We start from the raw sequence: 17,955 nt of genomic DNA on the forward strand, positions 1-17,955 counted from the left end.
TAAATTATCTGTCACTATAATCACATATTTCTATGTCTTTTAGTTCATTTTCTGAAGATTTTTAATTTCATTTTGAGCTGCCTTATTACCTTGGTTATGTTACCATAGACAGTTGGTCAGAGCATTAGGGAGTCTCCCTCATTGGCCAAAATAGTGACGGGGAGGTTCTTTAACTGAGTGCACCTAAAGCTGGAAATATGAATGGTTAGAGCCAGAGCTTGCCAAAAGCTAGAGAGATGATTGGACAGGACTCCCACAGGCCAAAAGTTAGGAAGATAAATGGATAGGGCCCCAAGTATTCCAAAAGTCAGCAAGATAATTGGATAGAAAAAAAAAAATCCCTCCCCTCTCTATCCTTATAAGAACAGTTGGGTTGAACAGGAAGAGAGATGATCTTTAAGATGAGATTGGTTTTTGAGACAGGAGTCAGGTTGTATGGCTCCTAAATAAAACTCTTTCCTTCTGTACCAGCACCTGCCACAGGAGTTTGGCTTTCTTTGTGGCAGGCAGGCAAACCTTTGTTTTTTGTTCAGTTATGTTATTCAGGATATTTGATGGATTCCTTCTTTGTCCAGACATCCATGTATGAGTGGCACTTATTTAGTAGATTGATTTTTTTAAAGTGTTAAAGTGTTTTTTTTGTGTGTGTGTTTGTTTTTGATTTTTGGTTTTTTTAGTAGGTGGTGGAAAATGATAATGTTTTTAGCTCTCTTGCACTTCACTGGATTTTCAGAATTCTGCAGAGTGGTAGAAAATGGCCTATGTTCCTTGGGAATGTGAACTTCTTCTCTATGTGCTGGTCACCTGGGTCTCAGTGGACCAACCCCATGGGAAAATGTGGTGGTCAATAGCATTTTTATCTCTGAAATCCCAGTGCTGTTTTTTGAAATCAGATGATGACTGCAGTATAGCTTCAAATTGTGGATGTGGGGTGAACTGGGGGAATTTCGCCACTTCCTTTGATGCTTTGCTCTTCCAATAATGATGATTGGCAGATCTGAATCTCCCCTCTGAGTCTCCACTAGACCCTGCGATTAGTTGCAGAGTGTGCCTATTGTTCTGGAAAAAAAAAAAAAAGTGTTTTTGTAGTACCAGTTCTTGTGCTCTTGCAAATAGTGTGCTCCACACCCCAACATGGAGGGTGAAGGGAGGCAAGCTCTGTGAGGGAGAACCTGGCCAGGTTCTGTTGCTTTGTTTCTCTGTCTGGAATACCAATTGCCAGATAATTGTGGCTGCACTTTTGTGCTTTGTCCCTGCCCAGATTACTGGGCTCAGGGCTAGCTAGTACTGCCCACCCATGCAGGAATGTTCACTGAATATTTTTGCTCCCCCAGGCTGACAAGAGGACCAACATATCTGATTTCTTTCCTCTCCAGGCTGAGTCCCACAGTGAACTCCATGCTTTGAGCTGTGAGCTTTGAGCCACAGGGCTGTGTCTGTGACCCATCTTAGGTCTTCTCCCTTCCCACCTTCCCAGTTCCTTACCGCTTGCCCACCTTCCAGTGTTTCAATGTATATATCTCCCATACGTGTTTGTGCATTGAGCAGGGAAACCTCTGTTGAATTATACCTATTCAAATTGTTGAAACTTCAAAGGGAGAGATCAAGGGGATCTCCCATGCTGTCATTCCTCTGGTATCATTAATATTTTCTTATTTAAGGCTTAGTTATTACTGGAGTTGCTCTAACTTCTCCAAAAGAAGTTCTCAGTTCTTAAAACAGTAAGAAAAGTATTTAGTGTCATGAACTTGATATTTCATGGCATAAAATGTTAACTAATCATACATTTGCTTGGAATTAGTTTTCTATTATTTTTTCAAAAGGCTGTGTTCACTAGCTCACATATATTAGACTAAGGTTGGAGTTATTTTTACCAGAGACTGGGAGATTCTCTGTTTTCTCAGAATAATAGGTGGAAATATAAATACATGTACATGTACATTGAATAATGCATTTGTTTAAAAGAGATTAATAGGTTACCTTTGAAGGTTATCGTTGCTGTTGTTATGTATCATTGTTGAAAAGACTCCATGGATATGTTAGTTCCATTTTGAGGGTATATTAAGATACTATGAACACAGAAAAATAACTACCTTCTAATGATTTTGCAGGTGAAAAATAGCTTAATTGAATTTTCTAAAAGTTAGGCAAAAGAAATTATTAATTAGTTAAATCTGAAAAGGTAAAACATACATATGGCACCCTTCTATCTTCTCTCTGACATTGTAACTCATTAGATTGCCTTTTAACCAATCCATAACCGTTACAAAGAAGAACCACATTTTACCTTTTCAACCACATCATTTATAATAAAAGAGTAATATGCAAATTAACCATCACTCCGCTACACCCACAAGCCATGCCCACAAGCCACGCCCACCAGCCAATCAGGAGCGAATATGCAAATAAACCCAACCAAGATGGCTACGGCCACAGAGAGCAGGAGGGAGGCTTGGGTTTCCCTGGCAATGGAGGAAGCCAAGCTTTCCACCAGCCCTTGCCGGCCTAGGCCTCCACTCAAGGCTACAAAGTTTCAATGATAGAAGATACATAAACCCAAACAGAAATGGTGGCAGCCATGGAGCTGGAAAGAGCAGGAGGCTAGGGTTGCCCCCGGCGATGGAGGAAGCCAAGCTTTCCGCACACCCTGGCCGGCCCAGGCCTCCGCTTAAGGCTACAAAGTTTCAATTATAGAAGATACATAAATCCCAACAGAAATGGCTGCCACCACGGAGCAAGCAGAAGGCTTGGCTCTGCTCCAGGCTACAAAGTTTAAATTGTAGAAGATAAATAAACCCCAGATACCAGGGCCTCCGCTTGGGTCACCAGGGGGCATGGCCGGCCTGCAAACCACCACAGGCCCCTCGCCCAGGCCGCCCCATGCCCCAAGGGAACCCCCACCCTGATCCGGGACACCCTTCAGGGCAAACCAGCTGGCCCCCACCCATGCACCAGGCCTCTATTCTATCTAATAAAAGAGTAATATGCAGGTTGACCATCACTCCAACACACAAGATGGCTGCCCCTATGTGGTCAAAGATCCTGCCCCCATGTGGACACAAGATGGCCACCACAAGATGGCCAGCAGGGGAGGGCAGTTGGGGGGACCAGGCCTGCAGGGGAGGGCAGTTAGGGGTGACCAGGCCTGCAGGGGAGGGCAGTTAGGGGAAAACAGGCTGGCAGGGGAGCAGTTAGGCGTCAATCAGGCTGGCAGGGGAGTGGTTAGGGGGTGATCAGGCTGGCAGGCAGAAGCGGTTAGGGGCAATCAGGAAGGCAGGCAGGTGAGCAGTTGGGAGCCAGCAGTCCTGGATTGTGAGAGGGATGTCCGACTGCCCGTTTAGGTGGGATCGGGCCTAAACGGGCAGTTGGACATCCCTCGAGGGGTCCCAGATTGGAGAGGGTGCAGGCTGGGCTGAGGGACACACCGCCCTGTGCACGAATTTCATGTACCAGGCCTCTAGTCTAAAATAATTTCCATTTTCTCTTTGGGCTTTAGGGAGTGACTAAGAGCAATAAATATTTCTTTCCTTGTTATCTTAGAACTGGTAGCCCTGTGCACAGATCTGTGCACCAGTGGCTCGCTGCTGCCCTCCAGTAGCTCTCTGCCCACTGCCCCGCCCTACTGTAGTTCCCCCTACTACCCCCTCATAGCTTGCTGCCCTGCCCCCTCCTGTAGCTCTCTGCCACCCGCTTGTAGCCAGTAGCTTGCTGACACCCTCCTATAGCTCTCTGCTTGCTGCTCCGCCCTCCTGTAGCTCCCTCCGAACCCCCAACCCCTCCCCTCACAGGTTGCTGCCCTGCCCCCTCCTGTAGCTCTCTGCCACTCACTTGTAGCTTGCTTCCCCACTCTCCTGCTGATCTGTGATCCAATCGTTATGCGGTCAGTCGTTACACTTCACGGTATAATGACCATTTGGATATTACATCTTTATTATATAGGATGCGTTTCTGTTTAACTTTAATTTTCAATGTGAAAATCACTGCTTCTGTGTCACTGGAAATTCTAGCTAGAAATATAATTTGACAAAATGCTGGACTGAAAATTTACCAGAAAATAGCAGTTGAAGTCACTTTTATTAAGTTTAAGTTTGGTGAGAATGAAAATATGCAATGATAGATTTTGTGTATCTCAAATATTTCATTCATCCTAAGTCCAAGATGGAGTATGCTTTTCTGCTTTATATATGTTTAACTTTTAAGTTTAATTCAGTTCTTTAAAAACAACTTTAATGAATGTTTTCTTTGCCTAAAAGAGCATAAAGCAATCTCACTATCATTTTGACCCAACAAAACTACTAGATATAAGGTGCTACTTATAATTTTTATAAAATAAAGAATTAGTGTACTATAGTCTGATAAATAAAGTGATGCAGTTATGATAGAAAATTGTATATATTTATATATTATAGTGCAATATGCTGTAAATAAAATTAACCTCCTATGGTATCTGTGACAGTCAAATGATTGAATACCTCCAAAAATGTCAGGAATAAAGTAAAAATGCAATACATTTTAATTCATTTTTTACCTTCTTTTTACATTCTTTAAATTCAAAATCCATAGAAAAGTATAAAAGCAAATTAGATTAAAAATAACTTTTAAAAAAGGGCAATATTATGAAAATGTTAGAACTACAAGAAGAATCCAAAACAATTTCTGTTTGCTTATTTATTTGACAAGTACTTGTTTAATACCTACTATGTGTCCAATATCAATCTAAGCACTTCACAAATATTAATTCATTTAATCTACTTAATAGCTTTTTGAGATGGGTACAATTATTGCTTCCCATTTTATGAATGAGGAAAGTGAAGCACAGAGAGGTTAAATAACATGCCCAAGTTTACACAGCTGAAAAGTGCCATATTAGAGGAAAAAAAAAAGCCTAGGCATTCTGTTTCCAGTGTTCATGATTTTTGGATAATGATGATGATGATGATGATGATGATGATGCTAACATTTACATTTTACTTAATATGTGTCATGCACTTTTAAGGCACCATATAAAAGGCTAATATGCAAAGTGTCCCCTTGGGAGTTCGACCCACCGGGAGTTCGATCGCTCTCTATGACATGCACTGACCACCAGGGAGCGGCATGGAGTGAAGGAAGGCCCTGGCCAGCAGCTAGCAGCCACTAGGGGAAAATCTATGCACAAATTTTGTGCACGGGTAGGGTCCCGAGGCCTGGTCGGCGATCAGGGCCAACTGGGGCTTTCTGGCTGCCAGCGGGGCCTTCCTTCTGGCTGTTGGCTGGGACTTTTTTTCCCTGACTGCTGGCTGCTGTCTGGGACCTGCCTTCTTTACACATTGCCCCCTGATGGTCAGCACACTTAATGGCAAACAATCTAACTCCCAGTCTCTTGGTCAAACTCCCAAGGGGATACTTTGCATATTAGCCTTTTATATATATAGATGAGAAAGGCACAATTATTATTGTGTCTTACAAATGAAGAATATGAAGCACAGAGATGTTAAGCAATTATATTTCCTTAGAGTAGAAGGGTAAAGGAATGTACTTTTATATAAATCTTGTCTCAGTATCATAAGCATTTGATTAAATGGGGTACTGTTTTGGTTCAAACTTAACTATGTTTAAACACACAAAAGATCAGTAGGTTCAGGATGCTGATATGTTTTCAGTCTTCTGAAAAGCTATAATGTCACTGGCAGAGACAATGGATTCCATTTGCACTTTACATAATCCTGTTGCTATAGAAACCTGCTACTCAGAGAAACCTCTGCCATTTTCTCCTTATAGTAAGACAGAAAATTCCATTTTTAACCTAAGTAAGTACATCAGGAGTGCACCACTTTATCTGGTAATTTTATATGTGCCTGTTGACTCAATTTGTTTATAAACAAGTCCCATTTAACTCGTTATATTCTTCAATTTGTTTATTCTATTCCTATACAATCTGTTCCTGTCCTAATGATTTATATTATAACTGATCTCTTTGCCTTTGAGTCTCTTTTACTTGCTTCCTAATTAATCTTTCTACTGCTACCAGCATTTTCATTCCAAAATTTAGGTTGGAATTTTTCCAGTTTCTCTCTGTTTTCAAATATTACTATGGAATGATGTCCAAATCTCTTTTGTTTACTGGCAGTTTGGTTTTGTTTTCTCTCTTTTATTAAAATCTTTATTGTTGAGAATATTACAGACATTAGCCCTTTCTCCCCTGGCCCACCACCACTTGGTTCCTGCCCCATCCCAGGCCTTCACCACCCTATTGTCTGTGTTCATGGGCAACACATATATGCACATAAATTCTTTGGTTAATCTCTTCCTAGCCCCACCCTCTCCCCTTCCATCTGAGATTCGTCAATCTGTTCCATGTTTTCATGTGTCTGGATCTATTTTATTCATCAGTTTATTGTGATCACTGGATTCCACTTATAAGCATGGTCATGTGTTATTTGTCTTTCTCTGACTGGCTTATTTTGCTTAGCATAATCATCTTCAGGTCCTTCCATGCTGTCTCAAAGGGTAATATATCCTTCTTTTTTAAAGCTGCATAGTATTCCATTGTGTAAAAATACTAGTTTTTTTTTTTTTTTAAATCCATTCAGCTACTGATGGGCACTTGGGCAGTTTTTAGATATTAGCTATTGTAAATAATGCTGTTGTGAACATAGGGATACCTATATTCTTTCTGTTGGTGTTTCTGGATTCTTAGGATATATTCCAAGAAGTGGGATCACTAGGTCAAATGGCAAATCCATTTTTAATTTTTTGAGGAAACTCCACAGTGCTTTCCACAGTGTCTATACCAGTCTGCATTCCCACCAACAGTGTACTAGGGTTCCTTGCTGGAAGCTTTTTGTATTACAGCTTCAATTTCATTACTTGTAATTGGTCTATTCCGGTTTTCTGATTCTTCCTGATTCAAATTTGGAAGATTGTATGTTTCTAGAAATTTACCCATTTCGCACCTAGGTTGTCTAATTTGTGGGCATATAGTTGTCCATAGTATTTTCTTATGATCGTTTGTATTTCCGTGGTGTCAGTTGTTACTTCTCCTTTTTTATTTCTGATTTTATGTATTTTGGTTCTCTCTCTTTTTTTCTTGATGAGTCTGGATAAAATTTTGTCAACCTTTTTTATCTCTTGAAAATAGCAGCTCTTGGTCTCATTGATCTTTCATATTGCTTTTTGAGTCCCTATATTATTTATTTCTGCTCTAATATTATTTCCTTCCTTTTACTTAATCTGTGCTTGCTTGTTGTTTTTTTTTTTCTAGTTCTTTTAGGTGTAGGCTTATATTTTTTTATTTGAGATTTTTCTTGTATTTTGAGGTAGGCATGTAATGCTATGAATTTCCCTCTTGAGATTGCTTTTGCTGTGTCCCATAGATTTTGGGTTGTGTGTTCATTCTCATTTGTTTCCAGGTGGCTTTTGATTTTTTCCTTGATATCATTGTTAAGCTATTCATTATTTAATAACATGTTATTTAGCCTCCATATGTTTTAGTATTACTCAGTTTTTTTCTTGTGATTGGTTTCTGGTTTCATAGCAGTATGATCAGAGAATATGCTTGATATTATTTTAGTCTTCTTAAATTTATTGAGACTTGTTTTGTGTTCTAACATGTGGCCTATCATAGAAAATGTTCTATATGCACTTGCAAAGAATTTATATTCTGCTGCTTTGGCAAAGTAGTGTAAAATAAATTTACGGGTGCAGAGATATGCCAGCAAATAATCAGGGATATCTCTTATATAAAAGGCCCATGGCCATCACACCATAACACCATCACAACCAAATGAGCAGCAGCTCTCATGGTAGGCAGCGCAGAGTATGAGCTACTAGCGGCGGAGAGCTATGAGTGGCAGAGAGCTTACTAGCAGCAGAAAGCTACAAATGGCAGAGGGTGGGGCACGAGCAGTGATGGGCAGGGCGGCCAACTGAGGTAAGCGGAAGAGAGCTACTCGCACATGATTTTGTGTGCACTGGGCCTCTAGTATAATATATTAATGTTGAACCATAATATGGTTTATTTGATATTATAGATATTACCAATCCAAAGGAAACTAAAATGATGACCTTTGCATAAATTATTTATCTAGGGTAGAAAACAAATAACCAAGAGTTTAACTGTAAATTATTCCTATCAAAGAGTTTACACAAGATGATAACCTTTGTAAATGTTTATCTTGAAGTAAAAATAGACTGCCAAATTTTAATACTTAATTTTTTGGTAAAATTAATTATGAGCAAGTATTCCTATATAATAAAGAGGTAATATGCAAATTGACCATCACTCCAACACACAAGATGGCCTCCCCCATGTGGTTAAAGAGGGCTGCCCCCATGTGGACACAAGATGGCCACCACAAGATGGCCAGTAGGGAAGAGCAGTTGGGAGGGAACAGGTCTGCAGGGGAGGGCAGTTGAGGGCAACCAGACCTGCAGGGGAGGACAGTTTGGGGGGACCCAGGCCTGCAGGTGAGTGCAGTTGGGGGGGACTAGGCTGCATGGGAGGGCAGTTGGGGGCAACCAGGCCTGCAGAGGTGGGCAGTTGTGGGGGACCAGGCCTGCAGGGGAGAGCAGTTTGGGGTGACCAGGCCTGCAGGGGTGGGCAGTTGGGGGGAACCAGGCCTGCAGGGGAGGGCAGTTGGGGGCAACCAGGCCAGCAAGGGAAGGCAGTTAGGGGTGACCAGGCCGGTAAGGGAGGGCAGTTTGTGGTGTCCAGGCCAGCAGGGGAGGGCAGTTAGGGGCAATTGGGCCCACAGGGGAGAAGTTAGGCATCGATCAGGCTGGCAGGCAGAAGTGGTTAGGGGCAATCAGGTAGGCAGGCAGGCGAGCAGTTGGGAGCCAGCAGTCCTGGATTGTGAGAGGGATGTCCGACTGCCCGTTTAGGCCCGATGGGATCGGGCCTAAATGGGCAGTCGGACATCCCTTGAGGGGTCCTAGATTGGAGAGGGTGCAGGCTGGGCTGAGGGACACAACCCCTCATGCACGAATTTCGTGCACCATTCCTCTAGTACAATATAAACAGTGAGTTGATAATAAATAGAATTTTATTAGTCACAAATATAATTTAAGCAATTGATGTTTTTAAATATCATGTAAGTTAAAAATTGTAATTAGGTACCAGGAAAGAATTTTTATATCTTTTAAAAGTTGCTTCTACAACTTTATACAACCCACACTCCAACTATGGCTGTGAAATTGTTGCTCAGTGTTAATTCTCAATCCATAGAATAAGTCATGATAAAGTAAAAAAACAAAACCAAACAAAAAAAACTGAACCATCATGTTCTTAGCAAAACTACATAGCATAAATTCATGCTACAGGGTTCCAAATCGTCTAAGCTATTTCAGAACAACAGTATCTATTTTTAAATTTGAATTACTGTAATTTCAGTAGCAGCTGAAAATTATAATGGTCAACATTTAATCAGCACAATGTTTTTCCTCTCCATCAGTCTATCAACTTTAGTTAGCCATTAGTAACTTTAAAAACTTAATTGGAATCTGGCACTACCTGCTGATCTCTTATTATTTTCTAAGGCTGCCTAATATGTAATCTAGGATCTATTTCAGCAGTTTCCATACACACCAGCCACGCATTGCTTTCCCTTAGACTTCTCAAGTCTAGAAAACCATCTGTTTTTCCTCTAGTCTGTACAAACACTCTTTGACATCAAAAGCTAGTCTCACCTCCTCAAGAAAGTTTTATTTGCTTATGCTAACTTAGTTTTGTCTGATTTTCCCACCTCTAGTTTTCTGTAAATCTCTTATCTTTCTCCCTTAATTAAACAGTTTTTACTGGTCTTGTTTCCCTAACCTTATTGCAGATTTAAAAAGCAAGAATTATCTTTTATTTTTCTAATTTCTTTACAGTGCACAACAGTGTCTCTATACAAGAAATATCTTGGTATGCCATTGTGTGCTAATAGGGAAAAATTCATTTCTTTTGTTTTTCTGAGTTTCTATAATGTTTTATATATAATCGGTATTTTATTTTCAGAGTCTAGACAAATACTAAAACACTGAAATTTTTGTATATGTCTCAGCCCTCTGTAAGCAACTTGAGTTTATTTAATCATTACAATCATCCTTTGAGCACCTACTCTATAGTAGTAGGCTGTGTGCTAGCTACTAAATAAAACAAAATAAGAAAACCTCTGCTGTCATAGAGGTAACTAGTGACCTGGTGATGGGAAAGATGATCATATGAGGGGGATTGGATTATAGCAAGTTTGTGGAAAAAGCTGAGAGACCTCTGAGGAAAGAACCACTGTCTTTGTTCAGTATAGAAAAGACATAATAATTGAGCTGGATATTAAAATAAGAGCAAGACTTTACCAGTAGTGCCAAAACCGGTTTGGCTCAGTGGATAGAGCATCAGCCTGCGGACTGAAGGGTCCCAGGTTCGATTCCGGTCAAGGGCATGTAACTTGGTTGCGGGCACATCCCCAGTGGGAGGTGTGCAGGAGGCAGCTGATCGATGTTTCTCTCTCATCGATGTTTCTGACTATCTATCCCTCTTCCTTCCTCTCTGTAAAAAATCAATAAAATATATTAAAAAAAAAAAAGACTTTACCAGTAGAGAAACATGTCAATGTGAGAAACATTCAAACCTGTGAAGAATTTTTTGTGAATTTATTTGAGCCTAACTGTCAACAATTGCCAGGAAGCAAAATCTCAACAGATTGAGATAATGCTCCCAAGAATGGCAGTTTTGCACCTTATTTTATACACTAGAGGCCCAATGCATGAAATTTGTGCAAGAGTAGGCCTTCCTTCCCCCGGCTGCCATCACTGGCTTCCCTCTGGCACCCGGGACATGGGCTTCCCTCCAGCCGCCAGCAAGCACCCAGGACCCGGCCTTCCCTGGCAGCCCCAGCTTCATCCAGAAGGTCTTCTGGAAGGACATCCCAGTCTAATTAGCATATTAGGCTTTTATTATTATAGATTACAATCAAAAGAGGAGATGTATATTGGTTACATGAAAACCATTAATGATAGATTAGGGAGGTGAGAGAAAGCAAATTGGGAAACCTCTGGGCTTGGGTAAAAAGTGAAATGATAGGCACATACTTCTTTTACTTAGGTGGGTATAAGATAGTTAACAGTCAACAATTAACTCAATGAAAATGGGGGAATTTGTGGTCTCTGCAGAGTGGTCCTTGTGCTTTGAGGAGTCCGGAAAAAGAAAAATTATTTTGGCATTCCAATGATATGTTATCATAGATGCAAAAGACAATAGACAGGCTCAGTTAAGGTAAAGATTGACCTTTGTCAGGGAAGATGCTGGCCTATGACATGACTAACCACCATAACCTGTTTTTAGTTTAAAAAGTTTTAATTTCAGACCATCCTTTGTGGTTACTTTACATCTCTGAGTTTTCAAGTCCACCATGCAGGCCTTCTCTGAGCTAGTCAGGTAGCATGTAGCCCCTTTTCATCCACACATCTCCTTTTTGGTCATAAATCAATCCAAAGGATGCACCGATGAACTATGTTTTGGTTGGATAACAGGGTCCCATGGTGATAGGAAGGCTCATTCCTAGGAAGTCTCATTGTTAGCATTTGTCTTACTGAACAGGGTAGACCACTGGGGATGGGGAAAGACCATAACTTTAGATGGTATTCTAGGTCGAATTATTATTATTATTCAAAAAAAACACAAAAAACAAAAAAACAGGTTAATGGGAGGCTGTTAGATCCTATATGACCTTGTTACAAAATAATCTGGATTATTTCTACTTTTTGAGCCACCTTGATCTAAGTCATTTGCTGCTTAAGTCTTTTTTTTTCTGCTTCTTATATAATGTTTACATACCAGGAACAAAAGCAAAAATATTAAACAAGTAACACTGATTAGGAGCAAAAAATGTCTAATATTAGACAAGGAAGGGTCTGAGAGGAATAAGTTTCCTAACCAACTGAAAAACTCTTCACATGTATTATCATAATTTTTTATTAAGCTAATTATGTGTTTCTTTCTTTTCTTTTTTTTTTAAATCCTCACCTGAGGATTTTTTCCCATTGATTTTTTAGAGAGTGGAAGGAAGGGAGAGAGGGGGGAAGAAAGAAACATCAATTGGTTGCCTCCCACTCACCTCAACTCTGGTAAGGAGTCAAACTGGGGAACCTTTGGTCTGTGGGCTGACACTCTAACCACTGAGCAAAACAAGCCAGGGCTATGTTTTTCTTTTTTATCCACTGTCACTGTACTTTATGTTTGGGCAGATGAATTAAAACACTCTACTATTTTTATTTTATTTTAACCAATAATTAGAATATCATTGTCTAGTAGGTGGGAAAGATTAGTAGATACCCAAGTTAAATTTTTCATATATAATAAGGGAGGGGGTCTGAGGAGACAGATATTGTTTCCACTAGGAAGACATAAGGAGGATAATCCTAATATATAAAAAGCCAGGGGCCATTATGACTGAAACGACAGGACGGACAACTGAACACAGGCTGTGTGGGGCGACAAGGCTGGCAGGGAGGTTAGTGAGGGACGACCAAATGACTGAACAGCAGGCTGCATGGGGCAACCAGGCTGGCGGGGGGTTAGTGACGGATGACCAAATGACTGAACAGCAGGCTGCATGGGGCAACCAGGCCAGCAGGGGGATTAGTGAGGGATGACCAAATGACTGAACAGCAGGCTGCATGGGGCAACCAGGCCAGTAGGGGGGATAGTGATGGTGATCAAATGACTGAACAGCAGGCTGCATGGGGCAACCAGACCAGCAGGGGGGGCAGTTGGGGGCGGCCAGGCTGGCGGGGGGGTAGTTGGGGGTGACCAGGCCATTGGGGGGCCGTTAGGGGTGACTAGGCTGTCAGGGGGCAGTTAGGGGTGATTAGGCTGGCAGGAAGGTGAGCAGTTAGGAGCCAGTGGTCCTGGATTGTGATAGGGATGTCCAACTGCCGGTTTAGGCCCGATTCCTGGGATCGGGCCTAAACCAGCAGTCAGACATCCCCTGAGGGGTCCCGGATTGGAGAGAGTGCAGGCTGGGCTGAGGGGACCCTCCCCCCATGCACAAATTTCATGCATCAGGCCTCTAGTAACAATATAAAAATCATTTTTTTTGCACATTCAATCAGTAACAATTAGGTGATATAAGAACAAGATTTGAGCAGCATCAATTTGTGAGCATGCAGGCCGTGTTGAAGTCTTGGGGTACCTGACTGCTTTTGTGGTTAGTGACTTCTCATCTTTGAAACGTCTTTGATATGCACTGTAGATGGAGGGTAGAATCAGAGACAGGGGCAGATGTCCATTTGTGGTTAGGCACCTGATAAAGCAAGGTCTCCTTTAACGCTGTTGAAGAGAGTCTTTAATTAATTGTCTTTCCCAATGGACAAAAATCTCTTGGTTATAAGTTGTGGTCTTTGAAGTCTTCATCTCCTGGGAGCACTGTGAAGTGAATTTACCAATCTCTATTACCTTATCAGTAAGTCATTGATAATAATGTAAAATATCTGCTTTTAGTTTTCCTTATATGTGGAAAACAAAAAGATTTTAAAATCAGCAATATATTAAACAGAGTCATAAGAACAATAATCATCCTCAGTTCATTTAGTCTCATAAGCAATTTTTTTGTTTAAGCTGATTATTTGCTAGTGGTTTCATGAATTCAGTTATTCCTTAGAGTTCTATAAATCTTCATCCAGTTCAAAGATACAACCTGCTTAGAAACCTGTAATTTAGAGTAAGTCATAGTCCTTTTCATGAATTTTTCTAAAGATGTAACATATTTGTAAATGCATTAAAGTAAAACAATGTCTACAAATGAAAAAACTTAAAGTGGCATGGTTATAGATTTTATTATAATGCAATTGATTAAAATATTTGCTTTTTCTGTAAGATACAATATTCCAAGACAATAATTTTTGGTAAATAATAATTACTGTAAAATGACATAGAGAATAATATAAAGTATAAATATTGAATTTAAATAATATTTAGATTGAATACACAATTTCAATATATAAAGAACAAATAATATGTAAGATTTTAAAACATTGTATATGGCTTATTGGAAGTGTGTACTGAATATTGGAAATAGTTCATAAACTCCCAATGTGTGGACCACAAATATCTGGAGTACCACTGCTAGATACCCCCGCAGGGAACCATCACTCTTGGCTTGCTTGGTGTCACTGACGGGGCACCTGTTACCTGTGAGAGTTTTTGGTTTGAAGTTGGTTTTGAATCTCTGTAAGTTTTTTTTTCTAGGGCAGGTTGAAACCTTTAGAACATCCATTTTAATTATATATATATGAAAATCATTTTTTTTATTTGTCAAAGCTTCCCATGTAATTTCAAGTATATTAAATAAGCCTAATTTATTATTATTATTTTTAAATTAAATGTATTGGGGTGACATTGGTCATCATGAACATACTAGGGGCCTAGTGCACGAATTTGTGCACCTTGAAAGGAACTGTGGGCTGGGAGGCTGCAGTGGACACAGCAGCAGGTCTCGGCCCATTCTCCCCACCCCTGCCCAACCCCTCCCACCATGGCCCCCAGTCCCCTGTCTTCTGACAGCCCCACTCCTGCGCTGCCTCTCCCACACACTGACAGTACCAGCCCACTTGCATCTGCTGACAGCATGGAGCGATTGGGGCTGGCGCCAGCAGTGGGTGTGAGCAGCAGCTGCTTCCCTGATTGCCCCTCAGGAGCCGAGGGAGGTGGAGAAGCCCTCAGAGCAATTGGGGCCAGCAGCTGCTGCTTGCACCCACTGACAGCGCCAAGCAATCAGGACCAGCACCAGGCCCCAGCAGCTGGTGCAAGTGTTGGCTCTGACACTGGCAGCAGGTGCAAACACTGGGCAGGACCACAGCGTGCAGGAACAAATATTTTCAGTAACCACCAGAGGCTCGGCCCGATGACAGTGACCAGTGTTCCACCTTGGTCTGGCGCCCCCACTCACCTGCTCCACCATCCCACCACAGCCAATGCCCGCCATGCTCCGCTCTGCCGCCTGCCTCCAATGCCTGCCATGTTCTGCGCACACCCTCTGGTGGTGAGATGGCAAAAGGTCTTAAATACTAAGCAAGAAAACCTATTGAGACTTTCAATGAAAGTTTCAAGGGTTGTGAATGAGCAGTGGAAATAAAGTCTCCACTCTCAATAAAAGGGATTAAGCAATAAGAGAGAGCCTGGGCAGGCCCCTGAAAGTCAGAAACCTGGTAACAAAATAAATGCTTCAGATAGAAGATTGGGAGTTATAGTATGAGTAGCTCATTCATACTAGCAGAGAAATAGAAAGAAAAAGTGTGTTTATGGATGTTTACCCCATGGCCTGAAGGTGGTCTTACCAAGGACCAGAACATTGGTTAGATGCCTTGGTGGTGGATTTACCTCATTCAGACAAGGAACTCAATACCATACTGGCAAAGAAAGAAAGCCATTTAACCTCTGGATGTGTTTAACCCATGACCAAGGCACCAGCCAGATGCCCTGGGAATGAATTTAACCCACTCAGACAGGGGGCTCAACTCCACATTGACCAAACAAGGGGGAGAGAAGAGGTCCTTTCAGATATGAGGGGCGATCAGGTCCTGACTCACCAGACGCCATCACCCAGATGTTGCCTCAGGATGGATGTGTGGTCAAGTGACTCCGAGCCCAGAGAGAGCAGCCTTACCTTCCATCTCAGCATTGATGAAACATGTTTTGATGAAGGATTTACTCCACAGCTGACAGGTAGGTTTCCCTCACACTGATGAGGGCAAGAGAAAGTGTAATTAAAACAACTCCAGGTCCCATCAGAGTCATCAAAAAAATGTCACCAAAAGGAATTAGGTAAAGGAAGGGGGACTGGAGCCTGACTGGGGATTTTTTCCTTAAAATTTAAAAATTTCACTAACTTCCACATCCTCCAATAACTGTCTTACCCATTCAGGAATAACTATCTTTAGAACAAATTCAATTTTTTGTCGTGTAAAATGTATCTTCATATTGAGAGGGGTTAGGGTGACATGCAGGCAGACAGGGCAGGAGTCCCCTGGAAAACAAAGGCAGGTAGAACATAGGCAGGGGCAGACATGGCAGTTTGAGCCAGCCTAATCACAGGAACAAACCATGCCGAAATAATAGAATGTTTTTGGATTCAGAGCAGGAGGCATGCGAATCTAGGGAAGTGCTGCAACAATAAGGTGAACTGACACATAGGGACAGGGAAAGTCCAGGTCAGAACAGTTGAGGGAATCAATCAGGTGGTAACAGGGATAGATATAAAGCAGGATTGTAGCAAATATATACCTCTAGACTGCAAGGCTTCACTGGAAACCCATGATTTGGGCCTCCTCCCTGTGTGGAGAGTCTGAATCTGCTTGCAATAAATTTTCCATGCTTTTGTTTAAATCTTCTGGTACGTGGTACTCATTCTTTAGCATCACAAGACACAATCCCAGGAATAAAACCTCATCTCACAATTCCAGTTATTAATATTTCATATCTTCTTTTACCAAAACTGTACAATGTCTTTCCAACTTAATTTGAATTTCTAACTTTTAAAAACCTCAATCTACAATGATGATTAAAAAAAAAAAAGTAACCAGAATTCCTTAAATTGACACTGCCATGAACACATCTTTTTTTTTTTTTTAAATATATTTTATTGATTTTTTACAGAGGGAAGGAAGAAGGATAGATAGTCAGAAACATCAATGAGATAGAAACATCGATCAGCTGCCTCTTGCACACCTCCTACTGGGGATGTGCCCGCAACCAAGTTACATGCCCTTGACCGGAATCGAAACTGGGACCTTTCAGTCCGCAGGCTGACGCTCTATCCACTGAGCCAAACCGGTTTCGGAGATGAACACATCTTATAACCTTTAAAAACATAGGTTCTTCTATTGGCAAACACACTCTTACTTTCAAGAAACACATCTCCAACAAAGCATGAGACATTCATCAGCAGCTCCAAATACACTTTATAGCCTTTATGCAATAAACAGCCAAAGGCAGACAAATTTAAGACATGACTAGCAATTAATGTTTCAGTATTTCATGTCATTTCAAAGCTGAAATAAGTTAAATTGATATTCTCAGATGTAGCTAAGTTGTTTTTTAATCCTTTGTGATAAGATCTGTCTTTCAATATTTGCATTTCAAAGGTGTAGGGAAAGAAAAGCAATCTCTCCCTAGAAGGACTTTGTTTCCTAAAGTTAATTATCTATAAGTATTTTTTTTAAGATAACAAGATTTGAAGGGCTTTGATGTTCTAGAGCCATATCTCTGGTCTTGTAAAGACTTCATTTGTAAACAAAGACAATTGTTTTTAATATCTCAACAGTTAAGTCACCACTCAGATGTTTGTAAAGGGCTAACAAATCCATTCACCGATTTTTGAAATGCTTTTTTTTTTCCTTTTGAGTATATATTTCTAAATACATTTCACCCCCTGGAAAAAAAATATTTGGACATAATTGGTTTTAAAAAATATATATGTACTAGAGGCCCAGTGCATGACATTTGTGCACTGGGGGAGGGGTCCCTCAGCCTGGCCTGTGCCCTCTCACAGTCGACATCCCCTGAGGGTCTGCCTTGGAGGCAAGAGAGGCTCCCACCACGCCACTGCTCACCAGCCATGGGTCCCAGCTTCTGGCTGAGCAGCACTCCCTCTTCCTGTGGGAGCACACTGACCACCAGGGGAAAGCTCCTAAATTGAATGTCTGGCCCCTGGTGGTCAGTGCGTGTCATAGTGACCAGTAGTTCCACCGTTTGGTTGATTTGCATATTAGCCTTTTATTATATAGGATTATTATATAGGATGTATTTTTCCCATAACCTTCTATTGTTGGAAGGAAACATGTTCTGATTAAAATACTGACATTAATTAGATATGCCTATTATTTGTACAGAAGCTTACTCTGAGGGAGAGTGATTGCATCGGGTAGGGTTAAGAACTGATAAAGTAAAATAAACAAACAAACAAAATAGAAATATACTCATAAATACAGAGATCAGAT

At 41.1% G+C, this 17,955-nt stretch overlaps 1 protein-coding gene across 2 annotated transcripts in view; it reads right to left on the reverse strand.

Annotated features, from left to right (window-relative positions):
• Positions 1-17,955, reverse strand: part of UFM1 (ubiquitin fold modifier 1) — a 243,939-nt gene that overhangs the window by 73,705 nt on the left and 152,279 nt on the right. The window contains exon 6 of one of the 2 annotated variants that reach the window (XM_080659415.1): positions 12,011-13,384. The exons of the other annotated variant lie outside the window; for it this stretch is intronic. Coding sequence (XP_080515541.1) covers positions 13,344-13,384 — 41 coding nt within the window. The 3' untranslated portion in view covers positions 12,011-13,343. Of the gene's footprint in view, positions 1-12,010; positions 13,385-17,955 lie in introns of those variants that run through there. 2 annotated transcript variants of the gene reach the window in all.

This window comes from Plecotus auritus, assembly GCF_963455305.1.
Source record: "Plecotus auritus genome assembly, chromosome: 3".
NCBI classification, from domain to species: domain Eukaryota; kingdom Metazoa; phylum Chordata; class Mammalia; order Chiroptera; family Vespertilionidae; genus Plecotus; species Plecotus auritus.